The sequence below is a fragment of the Rhinatrema bivittatum genome, chromosome 7 (genome assembly GCF_901001135.1).
Source record: "Rhinatrema bivittatum chromosome 7, aRhiBiv1.1, whole genome shotgun sequence".
In the NCBI taxonomy this organism is placed as follows: Eukaryota; Metazoa; Chordata; class Amphibia; order Gymnophiona; family Rhinatrematidae; genus Rhinatrema; species Rhinatrema bivittatum.
In genome coordinates, this window is record NC_042621.1 from 223,879,600 (window position 1) to 223,903,433 (window position 23,834).

The 23,834-nt window shown below is 42.3% G+C and overlaps 1 protein-coding gene across 1 annotated transcript in view; it reads right to left on the bottom strand.

The window, feature by feature from the left end:
• The window catches only part of PDE6C (phosphodiesterase 6C), a 118,789-nt gene that overhangs the window by 70,554 nt on the left and 24,401 nt on the right, over positions 1-23,834 (bottom strand). Inside the window, 9 exon segments of the mRNA XM_029610719.1 lie at positions 2,003-2,152; positions 2,325-2,372; positions 3,659-3,725; positions 3,836-3,900; positions 3,991-4,065; positions 6,360-6,484; positions 6,487-6,499; positions 8,353-8,442; positions 8,531-8,683. Of these exon segments, the coding sequence (XP_029466579.1) occupies positions 2,003-2,152; positions 2,325-2,372; positions 3,659-3,725; positions 3,836-3,900; positions 3,991-4,065; positions 6,360-6,484; positions 6,487-6,499; positions 8,353-8,442; positions 8,531-8,683 (786 nt within the window).

Below are 23,834 nucleotides of genomic sequence, written 5' to 3' on the forward strand. Positions count from 1 at the left end.
ATATACATGAGTATATGGTATTTACTAGCTTATATGCTGATTTTTACTTATTTATTTATTTAAAATTGCTTATATACTGCTTATATACTGCATTGATCAAAGCAGTTTACAGTTAAAACATTCACAATATTCTGATTTTATGCATGAACATTTTAAAAATTTGCCTTTTAATGTTTTGTAGTGCTCTAGTACTGCAAAACATTATCATACCTGTAACAAACACCCTCGAAAACACAATGAAACTCTTGGCCACATACCTCAACACTATAAAAAACATGCTAAACCAAATGAAGCTCTGCCTTAATATAGAAAAAACTGAATGTATACTGCTTGAAAGAAAAAACTCTGGAGATCACCAGAACCATACCATCCAAATTGACATCACGCACATCAAATTAAAAGAAAACGTGAAAGATCTAGGAATATGGATTGACCTAGAGCTGAATTTCAAAAAACACATTGCAATGAAAATCAAAGAAGGTTTCCACAAATTACTAATCTTCAAACACCTAAAACCACTCCTGAACCAACCAGAATTCAGAACCATTCTCCAATCACTAATCTTTACAAGCTTTGATTACTGTAACTCACTCCTGATAGGCCTACCCAAATCAACCAACCAACCACTCCAAATACTGCAGAATGCCACAGCTAGAATCCTCATTGGCCGCAAAAAAAATAGACCACATCACCCCTGTGCTAAAAGGTTTACACTGGCTACCTGTAGAAAAAAGAATCAAATACAAAATTCTAACCATTTTCCACAATGCAATACACAACAGTGAAAGCACATGCCTAAACACCATAATACAACGACTCAATTCTCAACGCAACACTAGATCAACAATCAAAGCACAGCTGGACATTCCATCAGTCACAACCGCCAAACTCACTACCATAAGAAAAAGAGCTATATCAATAGCGGGACCTCGCCTCTGGAACTCCCTACCGGAAAACCTAAGACTACAGAACAACACAAAAATATTCAGAAAACTGCTCAAAACCTGGCTTTTCAGACAAGCCTACAAAGAAAGGATAGGCTAATCGATTATCCTGCCACACCCAAGAATCTCAATTCCCCGTTAAGCACTTTACTAACCACAAACATCACCTGGCTTGTATACCCGGCTTGAGCCTATTACATCCTATTGCTGTTACTCTATTGTAAATTATAAAAATCACGAGATATCACCACGCGGTGAAACCACTAACGCTAGATGACATAAATACCATGACAGTACCCGGCTGCATTAACATACACAGGTTGATGACTCATTTGTGTCTGGTTTAACACCTCCCACAGTTTCTTTCTAATCTTCATGTCTGTTCTTAGAAACCTATGTTCTCTTAATTGTTTCTTCGGAGTGAAGGCCTGCACCACTTCCCACAGTTATGAATGTAAACGTTGATCTTTTTTGTAAACTGATGTTATACCTGTTGTTGTTACGCCTGTAAACTGTTGTTATACCTGTAAACCGGAGTGAAGGCCTTTCGCTAAACTTCGGTATATAAAAGCATACAAATAAATAAATAAATAGTAGCTAAACTGGATCCATAGAAAACTGGATTTTTTGTTGGCTTTGATTCCTTTTTTTTTTTTATCTTAGTGTAAAAATAATTCAAAGATTGTGTAGTATGTGAACTTTTAAAAACCATATAAAGCTTAATATCTGAAGAAGGAACCTATGTGGTCTCAAAATCTTTGAATACGAGGAACGGTAGAAGAACAAGTAGGGACATAAACCTGATTCTTTTGTGTTACTTATATTGGTCGAATGAAAGGTTAACTGAACTTACAAAGACTCCTACAAATCCAATAGAAATTTTTCATGCAGATCTTATATTCTGACTGACTATGGTAGTGAGCATTATTCACCAGGAAACACATTCTACTGAAAGCAAGGAAAACAAAAGAGAATTGTGTTGTCGAGAGTTTTTAAACTACAATGGTGCTTTTAGATTAAGTATTTCCAAATGCTTCAGAGAAAATCTTCAGGCTTACTTCAATGATCTGCTCATCATATTCATCAAAAGGCTTTGTGTCTTTCCTGTTGTAAAATGTAGCTACTCCCACAATTTCTTCTTTTTTGTTCACAATGGGTAAACACAAGACATTTTTGATAACCCAGCCTGTCTCATCAACAGGTCCTTTCTGGGAAGAAGAAAACAGATCATGCCACAAATATGAATGGAAATGCAGTTCTTTCAACTTTCAGTGTACCTGTTAAATGCGCTAAAATGTACAACATCAACAAGGCTAATGAATACATACTTGTTTGATGAGCAAAAAGTGAGAGAATTTGACTAGTTTCTTTAGTATTTACCTGAAATGAGAAATACTCATCTGCTGGTGCATTCATCATATTACAAATCTGAAATCAAAGAAGAAAAGACAAATTCTTATAATGTAATAGAAAAATCCTGGCTGTAGGAAACCAAGGGGGTCATTTTTCAAATTGCATTAGGGCCTTATCATGGGCATTAGGACTCTAATGCCCATGATAATGCCATAACGCATGCCATAAATAATGCATCACGAGATGCATATGCAAATTTTTAAAATTTACTCAAGTGGGAGGGGTTTATGAAAATGAGGGGTATTTAATGTTGCATGTATTAGCATAATGCACCCTATTGTGGGATATAATGCCAGAAATAAATACACCTTTTTTCCTAGCATTATGCTGTGCAATATGGCCGAAACGGGATTTGCAATATTTATCGCAAATCCCATTTGGGGGGGGGGGGGAGGGAGAGAGAGAGAGACTCTGGGGAGGCACACATATTAGTCAACTTTTTATACCACTGTAAGAAGTGCCATTCTGAACTCTGGGTGATGTTTTGGTGGTGGGCTAGGTTTGGGGGGCAGTTTTAAACATACAGTCAGAGTTACAAACAGCACAGTAGACAGTGAAGATTTTATATGATTTGGAGTGATGACAGGTACACAAAGATGAGATTTGTACAATGTACTCTTAGTCTCGACCTAGCTTGATGCACTCTCTACCTAGCAGCTATCAAGCTAGGTTGCAAGTACAATGTACAAATCTCATCTTTGTGCACTGTGTGATGTACTTGAGAAGAGTTAATCCTGATTTTGATGAACAATAAGAAATGTTTCTCATGCTCATGGTTCAGATGGTCGGTGGTATGCATTTCTGCATGTGTATGTAAGGGGGAGGGGAAAATGGGAATATGAGGGTTATTTAGCTTTGAGCAAAGGTTGGAAGGATGTTAGAAACATCTACTATGGACCTAAATTATTATAAACCTATCACACAGCTGTAGTAATTTATCTCCATTGTTCACTGTCTATGTGAACTGTGAACAGCTGAATGATTTCCTGGGCTAAGTACCAGCACCTTCCTCTTGCCTGCATGATGCCAGAGATAACTGTTTCCTATTCAGTAAGAAATCTTCATCCGGCAATGGATAATAACTAAGTTAAAGTTGGTGTTATCTAAGAAAACTGTCACATAAACCTGTCTATCATCCATATATTGACGATAAGAAAATCCATTGTAATTGCCAACAAACATGTAAGTGGTTGCCACACTCTCCTAGCTAACTTTGATAAATTGCTAATAAAAGATGCAAACTGTATGAATCAAAGTGAAGAATTACACACTGACAGGAGCATCAATTTTTTTTAACTTACATATCCATTTTCTGCAACATATTTTGGCAAGCCACTGACTAGAGACCAATGGTCGGCAGGTGGTGTTCTTCAAATTAAAAGAAAAAAAAGAAAATTAGAAACATGAGAAATGAAAGAATATGATGTAATATTTTACCCAACTAGAATTGCTTAAGTGTATCCAAAATATAAACTTACGGGATAACTTTGATTTCTTCTTTTCCATGCAAAATATAATCAATAATCTTATAAAAGTTGACTTCCTGAATAAAAGAGTAAAATAGATATTTGATATTCTGTACAATTGTTTTTCCTACATGACATTTTGAAAAAAGAAATGTGTTTATTCTTACTCTTCCATCTGGTGTTTTTGGACCTTTGTAAGGCTGTACTTCTCCCAGCTTGATGGGCCACTCATCAAAGAATTCCTAAACATTGTTATATGTGTTCAAAGACCAAATATTTGACAATTACATATATGTGCATTGAGATGAATTACTCTTGCCTCAGGGGCAGTGGAATGCCTTTTACTGGGGCGAGCCATGCAAATTGCCTTCACCTCCATCCCAACTCTGCTCCCATATTCACCTCCAACTATCATTCTCTTACATACATTGGGTCTGAGGAGGAAGAGAGGAGATCAAGAAGGAATCTTAGGCAGGAGATGTAGACTGATATGGAATGGAGGAGGACTGAAGGAAAGGGAGGATAAGGAAAGGGAATGGGAGAAAAGGAGGGAGGGGAGAAAAGGGGTCAAGAGTAGGATGGAGAAGGAAGAATCAGGGATGAGAAGCAAAGGAATATTTGGGAGGAAGAGAAGGAGGAAAGTGGGAGTGCTAGGGATGGGGAGAAGGAGAAGGAAGTTTGGGATGGAAAGAAGAAGGAAGGAAGCCACAGCACCCCATCAGACTTCCATCCCCTCTTTCCCTTATCCTCCCTTCCAAAGCCCCTTTGATCTCACTCTCTTTCACGTCTTGTCCCTCACCCGAGCCCTTCAGTGATCCTGGTTCACTGCTTCCCCCCACCCCATGAACTTCTCACTCATCCAGGATCACTTCCCCCCCCCCCCATGAGCCCTTCGCTCATCCTCTTTCATTCCTGCCCCACCTTGTTTCTCTGTTTCTCTCTCCCTCCCCCTGCCATGAGCCCCAGTTCATTGTGTCCTTCCCTCTCCCCACAATCCAGTCTACTGTCTCCCTCATTTGCCCCATTCCCAGTTCATGCTATCTCTCCCCCTATGCCCCCCTTTTGGATTGGTTTACTCCCTTCCTTACCCTCAATCCGCAGTTCACTCTGATCCTCCCTCTCTTCTCCATCCCAAGTTCATGCAATCCCCCTTCCTCCAAAATCCACTTTCCTTTCTGCCTACTTTGCCCTATTCCCAGTTCACTCTGTCCTCCACCACTCCCTTGTGATCAGTTCAACCTTTCTGATCCCCAATCCCCAATCCATAGTTCACTCTGTACCTCTCTTCTTCCCAATCCCAGTAGGTTTACTCCCTCTGTGCCCCCCCCCCCCCCCCCCCATTGCTGAGTCACTCCCGCTGTCTCCCCCTGATCCCTTCACTCATTGCTGGTGAAATTAAACAGAGGGAGGAGTCAGGAGCTTCGCAGAACTTCGGGCACCTCCTCCTTGTCCTCCTCCTCCCATAATGGGCTCCAGCGTTGTGCTTTTGAATGATGTCATTCCAAGTGCGACAGTTCAACCCAGCAAGGAGGAAGGAAGGAGTAGCTGGAGGCTCTGTAAAGTTCCATCTCCTCCTCCTCCTGTTTAATTCAATCAGCAGTAAGGAGATTTGGGATGGTCTGGCAAGAAAGAGATAATGCAAGTGCCATCCCACTGCCACCAATGCTTTCTTTTTTTTGGAAAATCCCTCTGCTACAGCAATTTGAAAGGGGGAGGGAGAGGAGTCGAGTTGGTTAAATTGGGAGGGGAGGGGGGGCAACACACAGTCTGATGACTGTGTGTTGCCTCATTTTTACATGAACTTGAGGTTACACTGCAAGGTAGATCCTACTATCTTTGGTAAGTGGGTAGAAATTGTGCTACTGCTGACCACTGCTGGAATTGTGGCACATCGCATCAGAAGAGCGATCTAATGTTCTAAAAGATCTTCTCTTAGGGTACCTAACCTATGATTTAAGATACAATTGGGAGGTTATTTGGATGTACTCACCTTTCCAAATTCATGCTCAAGGCAAGTTACAGAAGTTAGGTCCCTGCCCAAGGACTTACAATCTAGGTTGGGGTAATGGAGGGGGCAAAGTGACTTGTCCAAGGTCCCAATACGTTTTAGCACAAGAAGCAGGATTTGATCCCTGGATTCTCCGGTCTCAGCCTGTTGCTTCAATCACTAGGCTACATCTTCTTCGTGAAAGAGTGATATGGAAGATATCTGTGTGGAGAGTCTTTCTGGGAAATTACATGCCCCTTCCATTTAGGGGCCTCTCTATCTGAACGAGAGCATCTGAGCTCATTTGTAATACTCATAAGCTCAGCTGCTGTAGAAGGAGAAACTTTACTGTATGTTGGTGAATGTCCTAGGGGGAATAGTCTTTTAATAAAATAATAATAAGCAGAATTGTAACAACTGCCTTAAATATGAAGATGCACAGAAGGAACAGAGATCATTTAAGCTATCCTGCACATAATGGACAAAATGAGCAGTGATATGTATGCATAGCAGTCATTTCCAAATAAAAATAGTTGTAATGATTGAAACCTTTTCCTTTGTCATGTCCAGCAGACCCACTGAGTATCTTTCACAGTTGAGATATACTCGGACAGTGTACAGTGCTTTATGAAACTGTCGTTCAAGATCTGTAAGCTCCTCAAATATTTTGTTGTAGACCACAGAAGGATCTATTTAATAAAAAAAAAAAAAAAAAGCAAACAGCAATCAATATTAACATCAAAAAAGAAAATCTTTTAGAAAGCTTGATTTGCACCATTGATCAACAGGAAGTCAATGTAGTTCAGGCTGAATGCTCTTACAGGTATATTTAAAAGGTAGATGAGACATTGCACTCCTTTCTTTAGGTCTGTGTTTAACAGGAAATGGTGCAACTCCCATATTAGAAGCAAACAGAAAAAACACTTTTGTGCATTTAGGTATTTAAGTGGAGATGCTAATAAAAAAAAAATCATCCCTAAATTTCAAACATTATCGCACAGCTATAGTAGTTTATCTCCCCTGTCCATTGTCTATGTGAACTGTGAGCAGCTGAATGTTTTCCTAGGCTGCCTGCAGCTTCATATTATCCTTGTGGTGCCAGAGACATCTGTTCCCTAACCAGTCAGAAATCTCCATCAGGCAATGGCTGATAGCTGATTTACAGCAAGTGATATCTAAAGAGAGACTATCATGAAAACTTGACTATCATCTGCATATAGCTATATCTATGGCAACTGCCTCAATTTACATACAAGTGGCTTCAGTGGTGAGACTAAAGCTTCGCCACATAAGAGGAAGCTAGACAGAATAACAGTTATGAACATTCACATAATACAACTGAGAGATCCAGGGTAATACAGATCTGTTTATTCAAGTGAGCTCATGCTACTCAGAAATAGTCTACATTATCCAACACTGCTGACATACAGTGTCTAGGATGATTAGCATGGTCAGCTAACTAACAACCATCATCTGAAGTAGATCATTATCCAGGTCCATCCTTAGTGGGGGGGGGGGAGGAATCAGAGCAACTAGGGTTGTCGCCTAGCTCCATGTCATGAAAAGCAGGCTAGTCCAGTCTTGGCTTAATCTTATTGCATGCAGGGATTTGTAGTTCTGATTTTATTATGTAAATAAATGGGACAATCAGTCCCTGTATACAATAGGGTAAAAACAGGACTGGATTAACCCAGGGGTGGGCAAACCATGGTCGTGGGCCACAACCGGACTATCTCCCCTTCTTTCTCTGCTCACCTACATGGAATACGCTCTGTATTGTATCTGGCCTGCCAATGCTCCAACTTGATGTCATCAGCAATGACCCGACATCTCAAATGTCAGTGGGCCATTCATGTTGATGGCATTGGGGGGGCTATTTCCCTAGTTTGGCCAGGGTTGATTGCGATCAGTGATGGGGCTGCCAGCAGAGTGTATCCCGCTGGCAGCCAAATAGAAGTGAGAGAGGCCCAGGAGTGGGCTTCTCTCTCCCCCCACTGTTCAGTCTTGGGTGGAGGCCTGCTCCAATAGATTCACCGCAGGTTCTGTATCTCCCTGTGGTCAGCCATGGACATACCAGTGCCATCTGTGTTTTATGGGACAGTCAGAAGTTTGATGGAATCCAGGTATTTCTGGGTCTGCACAGCTGCAATCATTTTAGGCTTAAATCATTTTTATTACTTTTCAATCCTATGAAACACAAAGAACAGCATTCACTGAACAAGCCGGGAACATTGGTGGATTCTTTGCAGTTTCCCCCTATTAATCCAAGAGTCCTTTCCCCCTGCAACCATTTTAATTGCCTTCCCCTTAAAGGGGAGAACAAAGATTAGTCTATGGGTGGGCATCCCTACAATGGCACTGGTTTCTTCAGTAAAGCATGTACCTTGTCATATACCATATCTTTGAAAAAGCATTAGCAATTTTCTACCATCAAATTGTGGAAGGAAAACAAAATTTTAATCACACACAAATCAATATACCAGAGAAAATGGAGCACCTTTTAAAAGTACAATTGGACATGCTCGATATCCAAATATATTACCTGACTTTTTCTGGATTCAACATTGTGAAGATATGTGATTTGATGATGTTTTAGGACAATGGAAATAAAACTGAGGTATTTGATAAAAACCTAGAAATAAAAAAAAAAAAGAAAAAACAAGAGAAATGAATAAACAGGGTAGGATCTGAATGAGGTATCTATTTTTGAACGGAATTACCTCTTCATCCTCCTTGGTGAATTCAGGTGCATCTAACTTATTGACTGCCATCATAACAGCAAGCACCTCTTTGCCCTGCATAATCGGGGTTGCCAGAATATTATTGGTTTTATAACCAGTTTGTTTGTCCACAAATTCAGAAAAATGGCTATTCTGAAACAAGCAAATAATATACTTTAAATTATGTCATTTTCAGAAACAGGCTTCCAGAAAATGATTACTCATTCTAGACTAATTCTCTATGACATAATATCCTTACTGAAGGAATATAGATCCTGAAATTCTGATTTAATTTATCAAATACTTCATATAAAGCTCATTACTCTTTTGTTTGTCTGTCAGAGTCTCATATGTGACTTATCTGATGAAAGTTACTGAAACTGATCTCATGCAACATGGATGCCCCCATCTGGCTGCTAAGCACTACTGAAAAATCACCTCTGAAAAAAATAATAGTTGAAAAACACTCGACCCTTTCCCCATGTTTATTTCTGATTCTTTAATAATATGCAACAATATGTGTCTTTTCTCATTCTTGTCAATTTCCTGTGTGAGGACACATTAAGCAAAAAACGGTTTTGGTCATAAGCCTGATATTATACCAAAGGAATAAATGGACTGCTATTTTAAAATCAGGCTGTACTAGAAGATATATGGAATGTAACTGTAAATATTTCAACTAGAAAATGCATAATGAAAGAGGCCCCAAGAGCCCAAAAATTTGTGTTTGCATTGCCAAAATAATCTTCCTCTTCTCTGGGTAACGTTCATTAATCTGAATAATCTAGACCCTTTGCCCTCAAAACAAAACAGCAACATTACAGAAATATAAGCACATTACTATACTTAAGTCTTGTCTGAAAACAAATGAGACTAATAGGGTAGCTTTCTCCTGCTCTTCCGAGCTTGATCTTTCTAAATAGCTGTCCAGGTCAAGGGTGTCAATTGTTATTTGCGCCACCTTCGATCTTCTGGTTCCTTATCCATCTTCCAACTGGGAAAAAATAGATTTTTAAAATAGGGGGGAATGGCATCAGTAGAAATATGCAAAACCTTGACCAGATATTTCTTAAAAATCTCTTGAGGGGGACGCTTACTGAGGAGTGAGGAGGTGGTTGAGCAAAGACCTGAGAGAGTGGTGAGCAGTGCGGGTGTGTCCACCCTTCCCCCTCCCTGCAGAGAGCCCGTGATGTCATCCTAAGGGGCCGCTGGTGTCATCAGAAGTGGTGAGCCCGCAGTGTATGGTGGAATGCTTACTGAGGAGAGAAGAGGTGGTAATACTAGTAAACTTATTTTCTGTGAGGCGATATTCAAAGCGCATTCAGCGCTATTTAGCTGGATAAACAGGACTTATGCGGCTAAGTAGCGGCCACTGAATCTGCACCTATGTTCAGTGGCCACCATTTAGTCATATAAATCCCTTATATGGCTATAAGTTACACACATACAAAGTTGGCATGTACTATGCAGATCGGAGGAGGAGAAAGTTAGCTGAATAACTGCTGATATTCGGAGTTAGCTGCATAAAGTATACGTGTAAGTTTATATGCCCCATAGAGCTGGTCTAAACTTAGCCAGGTAGACTTATCCAGCTAAGTGGGTCATTTATCAAAGGCTTATCGCACGCGATACGGCCATATCTCGTGTGATAAGCCTCTATCACATGCAATATCATGCAAATTAGGGGGAGGGGAGGAGCAGAGTCGGTGGTGAAACTTAGAAACATAGAAATGATGGCAGAAGAAGACCAAACGGCCCATCCAGTCCGCCCAGCAAGCCATGTACTTTCCTTCTTTTTTTCTTTCACATACTTGTTACTCTTGGCTTTTAGAACCCTTTAGTTTCCATTTCCCCTCCACCCCACCACCAATGCAGAGAGCACTGCTGGAACTGCATCCAAGTGAATATCCAGCTCAATTAGGGGCAGTAACTGCCGCAATAAGCAAGCCACACCCACGCCTCTGTCCACCCAGACCATGCAACTCGGACCCCGCTGGCCGCTGTCCACACACACATCCTCCTCCCTACACTCCCCCTGCCGTTGTACCAGAGAGCTATGCGTTGAAAGAGAAGTGTTAGATTTTCTCCCCTGCCGTTGAAGCAGAGTGCCATGCTGGATATGTATTGAAAGCAAAGTATCGGCTTATTTGGTTTTGGGGAAGCAACCGCCGTAACAAGCAAGCCACATCTCACTTTTTTGTGAATGCCAAAACCTTTTTTTCTTTTTTTTTTTCTTCCACATTTACTCTTGCCATTGAAGCCCAGAGCAACGCTGGAGTCTCACCAACCGTGTGCATGTACATCGAACAAGGGCACCATCTCCAGGGTAGTAGCCCTCATTCTCGCGAGCCACATTAACAATCAACAAATATTGAACAAGCCTAATAATTGGCAATACCTATAGCCTATGTCCTAACTGGTAAATTTACATACTCTTACCCACCCCTCTGTTTTTTTGTTTTGGAGACGGCAGCCCTCCATCCTTCCGCTCCGTGAAGGTGGTATACCATTAGCATCCCGCTCCGTGAATGCCACTCCAGCCTTCCGCTCCATGAAGGTGGAACACCGACCACTGGCATCCCGCTCAGTGAATGCCTCTGTGGCTACTGCTGCTCCGTGCAGTGTTCTGCCGCCTCCTCCCACCCCTGGCCTTGCGGGCCAGGTTATTGCTTATGCCAGGCCTTCATTGGGCCACCCCCCATGCTTAGCATATATCCATCCCCACGCTTTCCCCCTATGCAAAGTCCTTGGTGCTCCACTCCTCCCCTTCCCCCGACACCAAAACTTCCCTCCTATGCAGTGACAAATCTCCTTATGCACCGGTGAGGACCCTGCGTCCGCTACTTTTCGTGGCTGTGACAACTCCCCCCCCCCCCCCCACCCCCACAACAAGTCCTATAATTTGGGCTTCAAGGGCTGCTGCTTCTCCCTTTTGCTGCAACAGGTCTAAGGCGATCTCTAGCTCAGCCTTTCTGCGCACTTCAGTGGCGGCTGGTGGCGCTATTTGGTGCGAAAGCCGGCAGCTGGCACACCGGCGTGGTGCAAAGGCTGCGGGTTTTCGCAGGCCCACCCCCCCTTCGCCCCACTCCTTCGCCCCCCAACCCCCATTTTCGCAGGATTCATCATTCTGCGATGAATGATGAATCCTGGCCCAAGTGCGAATATATTAGAGATGTGCATCATTTTTTGTGTTCGTGTCATTCTTCATTTTTCGGCCACCATGGAAAATGTCGGGTTTTTTCGGTTCGGGTCTTTTTTTTTCGCGAAAAATCGATTTTTACTTAGTGCGCGCTAACTCCCCGTTAGGGCGCACTAACAAAAACCGTTAGATTTTGTTATTTTTTGTTACTTTTTGTTAGTTTTTGTTAGTACGCACTAATTGGAAAAACGAATTTTTGCGAAAAAACGGGAAAATCCTGATTTTTTTCGGGCTCCCTGAAACATGCCGAATTGGACAATTTCGTTGCAATTTTCCAATTCGGCAAAAATGAATGCACATCTCTAGTATATATATATATGCCTATAATCAGGGGCTTTGCCATGCCGTTGATTATACATCATAACTTAGCTAGATAAGTTCCTAACCAGCTAAGAGCCTCATGAACTAAGCATTTTTCCCATAGACACAGGATGGGAGAAAAGCCTTAGTAAATCAGGCCCAGAGTTACTTACACGGCCAACTTTGAATATCTTCCCTCATGTGTATTGTATTTTTTTTCAATAAGATTTAAATCTGAATAAAGAATAAATTATTAAAAAAAAAATCTCTTGAAATGTCATCCCCAAACATTGGGAAAGTTTAGCAGAGAACTAAATGTCTTATATGATTTTCAAAATGTTCAGATTTCCATTCTATAATATATTTATCCTGAATTGCAACAGTATTCACAGATTTGATCATTTGATAACTCTTTCTAATGCCTCTGTTTTTCCCAGATGCCCTTTGGCAGAAGACTCATGCCTACGAGCCAATATTTCCATGTTTAAAGGTAAAGAACTAATTAATTTCTGATGTGTTGACTTCATTAAAGAGGCATCTAAATCTGCTACATTTGGCGGCTCACAGGAGGGCCCTGCAAGATGCCTCATTCATCCCCGATGTGGCTGGACCTGTCCCACAGTCAGCACACAGTATCCTGCTCAAAATCCCATCCAGTACAGCCCAAGATATCACCAGCCGCTGCTCCTGCTGCCTCCCCTTTGACTCACACGCATGCATATGTGCACATTATATAGGCCCCTTGGCGGGAAATGCTGAGCGGTGCCCTCTGATAGCGTCAGGCTGACCGGCCTATTTATGCAAGGGCCTAGCAGCATTACCTCGCCTCAGCAATGGGTCTCCTGCCTTAGCAGTCCATGTTGCCTTTGAGTTCCTGGTTCCTGTGTCCTGCATTCCTGATTCTTCATCCTGCCTTGCCTCTCTAGCCTTGTCTCTCCAGCCTTGTCCCTCCAGCCTTGTCTCTCCAGCATTGTGGACCATCCTAAAAAAAGAAGATGGTGCTTCCATTTTTACTGGTGTGATCTACAAGCCAATGACTCAGACAGAAGAAATGGACAGAGGACTCATTAAAGACATCCAAAAGGTGAGAAAGAACTGCAAAGTGTTGCTTGTTAGAGATTTTAATCTGCTGGATGTGAATTGGAGTTATCCCTTCTGCAGAATCTACGAGAAGTAGAGAGATAGTGAATGCTCTTCAAGGGGTTCTGCTCAAACAGATGGTAATGGAACCCACAAGGGAGGGCATGATACTTGATCTGGTGCTCACTAATGATTGATAATGTCTCTAATGTTCAGGTAGGGGCTCTCCTGGGCATCAGTGATCATCAGACGGTGTAGTTCAATTTTGAGAACAGGATACAGAGAAGTCACACAAAGACTCGAGTTATGAATTTCAAAAATATGGACTTTTTCAAAATGGGGACATACCTGGAGGAAGAACTAGAAGGATGGGAGAAAATGGGTGAGGTGGAACAACAGTGGGCCAAACTAAAAGGAGCTATTACAAAGGCAACAAATCTATATATTAGAAAAGTAAACAAGAGTAAGAGTAAAAAGAAACCAATCTGGTTTTCTAAGGAAGTGGCTGAAAAACTAAAGGCAAAAAGAATAGCGTTTAAGAAGTATAAAGGATCCCAAAAAAAGGAGCACAGGGAAGAATATCTGTTAAAACTGAGGAAAACAAAGAAAGAAATAAGGAAAGCAAATGGTTAGGTGGAAGAAAGGATCGCCAAAGAGGTAAAGCGAGGAGACAAAACATTTTTCAGATATATCTGTGAAAGAAGAGAGGTCAGAAGTGGTATAGTGAAACTGAAAGGTGACAAGGAGCAATGTGTGGAGAGTAAGAAAGAAATGGCAGAAATATTAACAAATACTTCAGTTCGATATTAACTATAGAAGACCCTGGACAGAGCCGGTGCTAGGTTTTTTGCTGCCCTATGAGAATAATTACTGTGCCCCCCCCCCCCCCCCCTTTCATTCATTCTCTGTCCCAGGCCCACCAAAATGTGCCCAGCACCCTTCAGTGATATAAACTTTAAAAACTGACATCACCCCCCCTTCCCCCCCCATGGCTGATGTAAGGGTATTAGGTGCCCTGGGCGAACCTTATAGCCTTACACAACACGTACCCCTCTCTGACCCATTACACACACACATTTTAGACAGTTATGCATTTATATTTTACATGAAAAATATCAAAGTACAGTATTCTGCAGTAAAAATATCACTTACATTATATTGACATGCACTGCTGTGATGCCAACCAGAAATCCCTGCAAAAAAGACACTTGGAACCCATATGATATTAGGCCTAATGTCATGTGTGTTGAGTGTGGGCTTAACCCTCTGAAAGCCCAAATATACTTCCTATTAGGAAAATGACTCACCTCAATCACAAATGCAGAACATAAATAGACCCTCACCAAATACAGAATAGAGCAACTATGAAGTAGAAATACAAACGCACAGACAAAAACTGAACTGGAAACCCAAGAAGCCAGACTCTATGCAGTGAAACATTGAAGAAACAGAACCATCACCATTCCTCAAACATCAAACAATAAAATCAAGAAATAAAATAAATACATAATCATAATACTAAAAGCATACTAATGGCTAAATATGATGGAAAATAATTTATTTTTCCTTTATTTTCATTATAACGATGTTGATATGTACTTGATTTGGCATATCTCTCCTCTTTTCTGATACAAGTATTTTTGTGTTTAAATTGTTAAATCCATAAATAAAGAGTTAAAAAAATAATAATAAAAGGCATACTAATAATATTTCAAAAAAGCTGATGACTAAAATATCAAATAATTAAAAACTCATATACAAGTTTTTTTAAATGTCCCAAACACCAATAAAATATTTCAAAACAGCAGACACAGCAAATAACACCTGAAAAATAAAACTAAAAAGGATTTTAAAAATTTACACTCTCCATGCCTAGGAACCTTTGATTTCCAGTCACCCTGGGATTGTCGTGGAGTAGTGGGAGTGGGATGCACATACTTTCTCCTCTCTTTCTTATATATACACACATACACACAAGCTCATACACACATACGCTCCCTCTCAGACAAACCCGCAGGCTTCTCCAGATCTTCTTTAGTTGGGATTTACCAGCAGCCCCAGGCCCTCATCTTCATTTCAACTGCTGGCAGGTTGGAATCCACCTGCACCTCCCCATTGTGTGTCTCTCTCTCTCTCTCTCTCTCTCTCTCTCTCACACACACACCCCCCCCCCCCACCAGACAATCTCCCATTTGCAGGCTCCCATTCACATCCACCCAAATCCCAGGCAGATTCCCATTTTCACACACACACACACACACCCTGTTCATCCCAGGAAGGCTCCCAGGCATGCATGTGCAAACACACACCCATCCACCCACCCCAGGCAGGCTCCCATTCTCACACACACACACACACACACACACACACACAAACACGTATGCAACCCAAGCAGGCTCCCATTCACCCACCCATCCCAGGCAGGCTCCCATTCACTCACACACACCCATCCTAGGCAGCCTCTCGTTCACATACACACACACACACACACACACACACACACACACACACACACACATCCTAGGCAGCCTCCCATACACACACAGTCATCCCAGGTATCCTTCCATACACACAAACATAGCCATCTCAGGCAGCCTCCTGTTTACCTACACACACCCATCCCAGGCAGCCTCCCATTCACACACACACACACTCATCCATTTCAGGCAGCCTCCCATTCACACATACACACCCATCCCAGGCAGCCTCCCATACAGACACACACACAGACACACATCCCAGGCAGCCTCCCATACACACACATACACACCCCCATCACAGGCAGCCTTCCATCCACTCACATCAGGCAGTCTCCCGTTCACACATACATACATACACACACACACATCCCAGGCAGCCTCCCATACACACACAACCATCACAGACAATCTCCCATTCACACACCCACTCATTCTAGGCAGCCTCCCATTCACACACACCTACACACACACACACACACACACACATACAGTCAGGGTCCATGGGTCATTCCTCCGCTGCTGCTCTTGCCAACCTGTTCCTTTGTGGAGAAAAGCCATTTTGCATCTCCTCTTCCTGTGCTAGCACCACAGTAATTCAACACCACGAGTTTTCAATACCACAGGGTCAGCACCAGAGGAGGAGCTGAAGGACAGACTGAAGGACAGCACCAGAGGAGGAGCTGAAGGACAGCACCAGAGGAGGAGCTGAAGGACAGACTTCCTGCTTCTACCGCTGGTGGGATCAGGTGCACTGGCAGCACCACAGCCTCCGCTTCTTCTGCTGCCGGTGAGATTGGATCCACTGGTGGCAATACGGGCCTCCTACTTCCACTGGCGATGGGATCGAGTCCACTGGCGGCACACAAACATCCTTCTTCCGCTGCCAGTGAATTGGGTCCACCAGCAGCAACATGGGCCTCCTCTTCTTCTACTGCCAGTGGGATAGGGTCCACCAGCAGTAGCTTGGGCCTCTCCCTGCTCCTGAAACCACTCCACTGATTGTAAGGAAGGACCCACAAAGCAGGATGGTAGTCGGTCTAGGGTAGCCACGGATGTGAAAAAAACAAAAACGATGCCTTGGAAAAAGATTTATTCAAATAGAACAGAACCCGCCTGACTCTGGCCTGGTTTCGCCCTTACAGCTGCATCAGGGCCTCTTTAAATTGAATAACATCTAGAGTATGTACTCAAGTACAATGTGTAATTTCTGGAAGTCTCCACTGGTTTGATATATCTGAATGACTTTGAAAACATATCTTGATCAGTTGTCCTCAAAAAGTCTTCGAGTCCATGATTAAGAATGTTGTATTGTGCTCCATGCGATGGCACCTTTCAATGAAAAAAACTCTGTAGCCACTTCAGATTTTCTTTAAAAAAACACCAACACAATCTCATTGTACTTGAGTACATACTCTAGATGTTATTCAATTTAAAAAGCCCTGATGCAGCCGTAAGAGCGAAACTTGGCCAGAGTCAGGCGGGTTCTGTTCTACTCCACTGGTTGTGCCACCCTGTGCAATTGCACGGTTTGCACACCTGGTGGTGCTGGGCCTGACCCTGGAGAAGGACCATTGCTGGTTAACAAGACCATAGATGGGGATGCAGTAGATGAAACTCCATTTACAGAAGAGAATGTATGGGAGGAACTAAGCAAACTGAAAACTGACAAAGCCATGGGGCCGGATGAGATACACCCCAGGATACTGAGAGAGCTCAGAGTTGTGCTAGCAAGTCCACTGAATGACTTGTCAATAGATTCCTGGAAACGAGAGTGGTGTCACAGGATTGGAGAAGAGCAGTGGTGGTTCTGCTTCACAAGACTGGTAGCAGAGAGGAGGCTGCAAACTACAGGCTGGTTAGCCTCACCTCTGTGGTTGGAAAATTAATGGAGACTCTGCTGAAGGAAAGAATAGTGAACTATCTACAATCCAGTGGGTTGCTGGACCCGAGTCATGGATTCACCAGGGGAAGGTCTTGTCAGACAAATCCGATTGATTTTTTTGATTAGATGACTAGAGAATTGGAACGAGGAAGAGCATGCGATGTGATCTACTTGAATTTCAGCAAAACTTTTGATACTGTCTTGCAGTATCAGAAGCTTGGGAGTGAGTGCCAAGGTAGTGGCATGGATTACAAACTGGTTGACTAAAAGGAGACAGAGCGTAATGGTAAATGGAACCTATTCCAAAGAGAAAACCATGATAAGTGGAGTGCCACAGGGTTTAGTATTGGGACCGGTTCTGTTCAATATTTTTGTGAGCAACATTGCGGAAGGCATAAAAAGTAAAAATTGTCTATTTGCAGATAATACTAAGATCTGCGATAGAGTGGACATGCCTGAAGAAGTAGAGAGAATGAAAAATGATTTAAGAAAGCTTGAAGAGTGGTCAAAGACTTGGCAGCTGGGATTCAATGCCAAGAAATGCAGAGTCATGCATTTGGGTTACGGTAATCCAAAAGAGCTTTACGTAATGGGGGAGGAAAGACTGATGTGCACAAATCAAGAGAGGGATCTTGGGGTAATAGTGTCTGGAGATCTAAACATGGTGAAACAATGTGACAAAGCAATAGCTAAAGCCAGAAGATTGCTGGGCTGCATAAAGACAGGAATAACCAGTAAGAAAAAGGAGATGATAATGCTCTTGTACAAGTCCTTGGTGAGGCCTCACTTGGAGTACTGTGTTCAGTTCTGGAGTCTATATCTCAAAAAGGACAAAAACAGGATCGAGGGGGTCCAGAGAAGAGTGACCAAATGGTGTGGGATCTTTATGAGAAGACCTGTGAGAAGAGGCTGAAGGATCTGAATATGTATACACTTGAAGAGAGGAGATACATGGGAGATATGATACAGACCTTCAGATACCTGAAAGGTTTTAATGATGTACAATCAACAAACATTTTCTGATGGAAAGAAATCAGTAGAACTAGGGGTCAGAAAATGAAACTACATGGAGGATGACTCAGAACCATCATCAGGAAATATTTCTTCACAGAGAGGGTGGTGGATGCCTGGAATGCCCTTCCAGGGGAGGTGGTGAAGACAAAAACAGTGAAAGAATTCAAAGGAGTATGGGGTAAACACTGTGGATCCATAAAGACTACAGGATGGAAATGAAGAAATGAGTGCATGAGGGGGTAATTTGCTGGTATGGTGGTTACTACCCTAAACTAATAAGCCTTCATACTGTTGATGCAACTCCATCATCGCTCTCTGCTTCAATGGCAGGGGAAAGGGGGAATTGGATTCAAACAGCAACCAATGAGGGCTCCAACTTCTATGGTCTGGGGAAGCTGAGTTATGAAGACCGACTGACTCTTATTGCTGTGAAGCATTGTGATAGAACTCTGCTGCAAAACTGAGTTAAGGCTGGCAAACATACAATTCTATAATCTGCAGTGATTGAGAGAGAGTATATTAAACTGAATACTGGATTGTGTGCTTCTTAGGATAATCCACAATTATCTATCAATTTATTTATTTGGGCATTTTATATTCCGTTGTTCCAAAAGAAGATCATTGGAAAAATTCAAAATAGAAATTGGGCAAATACATTATTTTTATCAGCTAGAATACAGTAAAATGAAGGTATCTTGTCTACACTGAGATATCTTGTCTACACTGAGAATGTTGGCAGGTTTCTTTTATTGATTTAGTTTGAGAATAGGGAGACAGATCACTCCACTGATCCTCAGTATTAAGAGTCTAGCAGCCGGAGGATGGCTTCCACACGGGTGCAGCTCAACTCTGACTGTGCCTTAAAGAAGAGTACCACCACCTGCTTTAGAGCTGCCTAGTGGATAGAGTAGTGGCTGTGAACCAGGGCCAGAATTCAAATCCTGCTGCTGATCCTTGTGGCCTTTGGCAAGTTACTTCACCTTCCATTGTCTCAAGTACAAATCTAGATTGTAAGCCCTCTAGGGATAGGGAAATACCATAACACCTAAATGTAAGTTGCTTTGAAGTGCCTGAAAGGCAGAATATAAATCAAGTAAAATAAATAAAACTATAAGCTTACGAATCAATATAGGGCCGGATTTTAATACCTACGCGCGGGCATAGATTTTATAGCATGCGCACGCAACCGTGTGCATGCTATAAAATCCGGGGTCAGCGCACGCAAGGGGGTGCACACTTGTGCACCTTGCGCGCGCCGAGCCCAAGGGAGCCCTGATTGCTTTCCCTGTACCCTCCGAGGCTGCTGTGAAATCAGAGCGGCCTCGAAGGGAACTTTCCTTCTGCCCGCCCCCCAGCCCTACCTAAACACCCCCCCCCCCGACCTTTATTTTTCAAGTTGCACCTGCCTCTGGGCAGGCATAGGTTGCGCACACCGGCCAAGTGCCGGCGCACAATCCCCCAGCCTAGAGGCCCTATGGAGGCCTCTGGCCACGCCCATGCCCCGCCATGGACCGCCCCACCCCGCCCCTTTTTTCAAGCCCCGGGACATACGCGCGTCCTGGGGCTTGCGTGCGTCGCCGGGCCTATGCAAAATAGGCTCGGCGCGCGTAACCCCCCTGCGCGCGTAAATCCAGCTGGATTTACGCACGCAAGGCTTTGAAAATCTGTCCCATATTGCATTACAGATTTGAGCATTCAAACTCAAATCCAGGGCTCTGGTATACATTAGGAACATTAAGGAACTAGCACACCTATTTGGAGATCCTATGTTAATTCATCCAAAATACACAAAGAAAAGACAAATTCAGGGAAAAGAATCATAACCGATGGACAGTACAATTCTGCTAACTTTTGAAAATGTTTTGTGAATAATACTTATCTGATACTGTGTGCTATGTTCTGAGGTTCCTGCAAGGCAGAAATAATAGGGCTGATAAGTATATACAGATACATATATTTGGAGATATCAAAGTGTTTTAAAAGTTGATTGCTTACCTGCTATTTAGATCAGACTCTATCACCTGTAAGAAAATAAAATAGTGCTAGCAGCATTTCTGTAAAATGGTACTAAGTATAAAGAAGAGAAAAATAATTTACCTGTTATTTGTTTCAAGTTTTTCTTTCTGTTAATCCATTTCATTCTTCCAGCCTTAGGCTGAGTGACATAAAATTGCATTGTATTTATTTAGAATCTGGCTCTTGCTTCAGATACACAGATGAGGTAGATAGCAAGTAAATAAAAGTAGGGTACATTAGATAGAAGTAAGGGAAAATTCTAATCAGCCAACAAAATCCAGCTGTTATCAACATATGGATGCATCCGGGTCAGAGGTTTTGAATTGGGGCCCAGTTAGCAGAGAGATAATAAATTGTTTCCAGCCTTTGGTGTCTCTGGCTTGATTGTCTGGATCAGTGTGTATCTCTTTTTACATTCTCTGCTTTCATCTCTGTTCTTTTTGTATTTTTTTCTCTCTCTCTTTCTGGTGTTTTTTTAAATTCTGCTTCAGGTCTCTCTTCTTCAGAATGGATACTCTAATAATTGCTTTAGCTTCCTTCTCTCTTTCTGCTTCTCTTCTTTCTTCTCTTCTTCATCTCAGCCTATGCACAATGCTGCCAGGCCCCCTCCTCCTATTCACACTCTTCTGCTTTAAAACAGGACGCGTGCTTGTAGGGGGAGAAGATGGCTGTGGAGATTGGCTACCTAGCACATAGCACAAGTGCCTGAGGCCCTTCCCACTCTGACCTCAATACCTGGGAACTCTGAGATCGCACACCTTAGCTGAAGAGATGGTGAGAGGGTTGGGTGGGAGAGAAAAGTTTGCAAAGTTTCTCTCTCCCCTCTGCTTCCCAGACCTGACTCCATTGACATTTTGGTGTTGAATTCTGCGCTGAACATGACTTGTTGGATACCCCAGTGGCCAGTTTGAGTAACTTGGAAGAACCCAGCAGATTCTAAAAGGAAAGTTCATTCTCCATCTCTCACTCTTGGAAGTATGAATTGGAGACACCCAGGTCTATCTGGTTAATAATTGTTTATGGAATTGTCCTTCAGAAACTTGTCCAAATCTTTTCTAAACTCAGCTAAACTATTAGCCTTGTACACAACACATTTCATTTTAATTATTTGTTGTCTGAAAAGATAGTTTTAAAAATTTGGTTTAAATTTGAATATATTATTGCCCACTGGGATGGGCAGCTCTTCTGAGCATCTGGAAGATGAACGTTCACCTGGATCGATAATTGGAGAGCCCCTTTAGTCTGGTGCAGAGGCACAACAGTTGAGGATCGGGGGATTGAGGCTATGGTTTAATATTCTCTTGGCCAGGCCTCTTTCACCAGCAAATTTCCCCACATGTTGTTTCTGTCATCATGTTTGGTATACTGATATTTGTCTCCACAATGCAGGCATAGGTCTAAGTGCTTCTGGTGTTCCTGCTTGTGTGAAGATAGAAGGGCAGGAGACATCTATCTCTATCGTCTCCAGAGCATGGTCACCCCCAATCATAGGAGAGAGGCTGTGAGGTAACTCAGGCATTTTCTTTTCTCTCAGTGTTGCTCACTCAGGCACGTGCCAGGTTTTATGTAGAGGTTGAGAAACTCATCTATTAGTTCAGGGGGTCTACTCAAGCTAATTCATCTTTAATTTCACTCCAATACCCTGTGTGGAATTGATGCCACTGTGCAGGCTCATTCCATCTTCTGGGTTGAGCATTGCAAATTCCAGGCAGTCATTTGTTGTTCCTTGGATTTTTAATGGACAGTCTGCAACTACCAACTGTTTTCAGGGTTGTTTAATTATTCTATTCATTGCTAATACTTGAACACATTTTTCCTACTGTAATATCCTTGCTTAACAGTTTAGCAGGAATTACATAGCCCCACAATCTAGATGAACTCTTGTTTGGCTGCTGATTGATTTATTAACATAGCTGCAAATATGGCAGCTGAATATATAGCAGTGTTCCTGTGTAACACGTGTACACTCAGGATGTTTGGATCAGCTAAAATTACAGAGAAAATCTTTTTCTCCTCATCTGAGCATTCCTTGTCTTCTTTTACTGCATGCACTGTTACCCGCTTTCTCCTGGGGTAGCTACAGCATCGGAATACAAAGTGATTCTGTTTCCCACACTCGACATCTTTGCTTGTAAGTGGGGCATTTTTCTTTCAGTCTTTTGTATTGCTTCCTACAGTAAAGACTCTGAACCCTGAGGGCTACACTGCCAATATGTCTCTCTCTCTCTCTCTCTCTTCTGCATGCTGGGATCCATTCCTTTATGTTAACCCTATGTATCAGCTCCACCTCAACAGCAACAATTGTTTCAGTTCTTTCCGTAGGTAGTTTAGCTGTTCTTGATATTTGGAGTCATTTCTCTAGAGCCAGATGAACTTGTGTCAACAATCTCTGTCTCAGCTTAGGGTCAGCTAACCTACAGACAATTTAGTCTCTGATAATATAGACTATTATGTCTCCAAAGTTGCATGTGGATGCCAGTGTTCTGAGTTACATAACATACATATTTATTCCTTCTTCTGGATCTTAGTTCATTTTGTTTTGGGCTGCATTACTCATCAAACACTTCATGAGATCATCTAATGCTTCAAACACTCACTTCTCTGCCCTTTTCTCCAATGAAATAGTTTTTAAAAAATCTATCATACTCAGCTATGTGTATAAGCACACTTGCTTACATTGCTGCCATGCTTGTGTCAAGTTTCTGGAATGGAAATCCAGGTTTCCAGGAGGTTTGGAGCTGTCTGTGCGGTCTGCTTGCTGCTCTGCTATAAACGTCTGCCATAAAATACACTCTTTAAGCTGTGGATCTGTGTAGGCTGACTCAGGCCACCATATTTCATGTGGTCCCATGAATGAGTAGCTGAGAAGTGTATATCTAAAAAAGAGTTTGCATTCATGTAGAAAGTATGTAGAGTGCAAGTGTCAATGTGTGAGATATGACTGAGTGAGGTTGAGAGAGTGAGGGTACATAATTGTGAAAGAAAGAAAAAGATGCTTAACATAGAAACAGAGAAATTATGTGACTGTTGTGTAGGGTAATGTAGGCATTAGGGTAAGCCCAAGCAGTTTTTGAAAAGCAAGAGCTGTCATATTCTTTGGGGAAAACAAAACTGGCCCTTTAAAAGGAACTTTAGCACAGAAAAGATTAGGCATTCTTTAAAAATGAGGTATGTTCATATTTTGGGATTATTATCTGATAAACTAAAATTGTTGTGATCATGGACCCTTGGACTGAGGTGGAGTTGGCGCAATCTGCAAGGAGGAGCCCTGCAGTTCTTCATAATCAGCTGGCAGAGCTGGCTGTGGCAGAAGCCCAACTGGATCTTCACCTG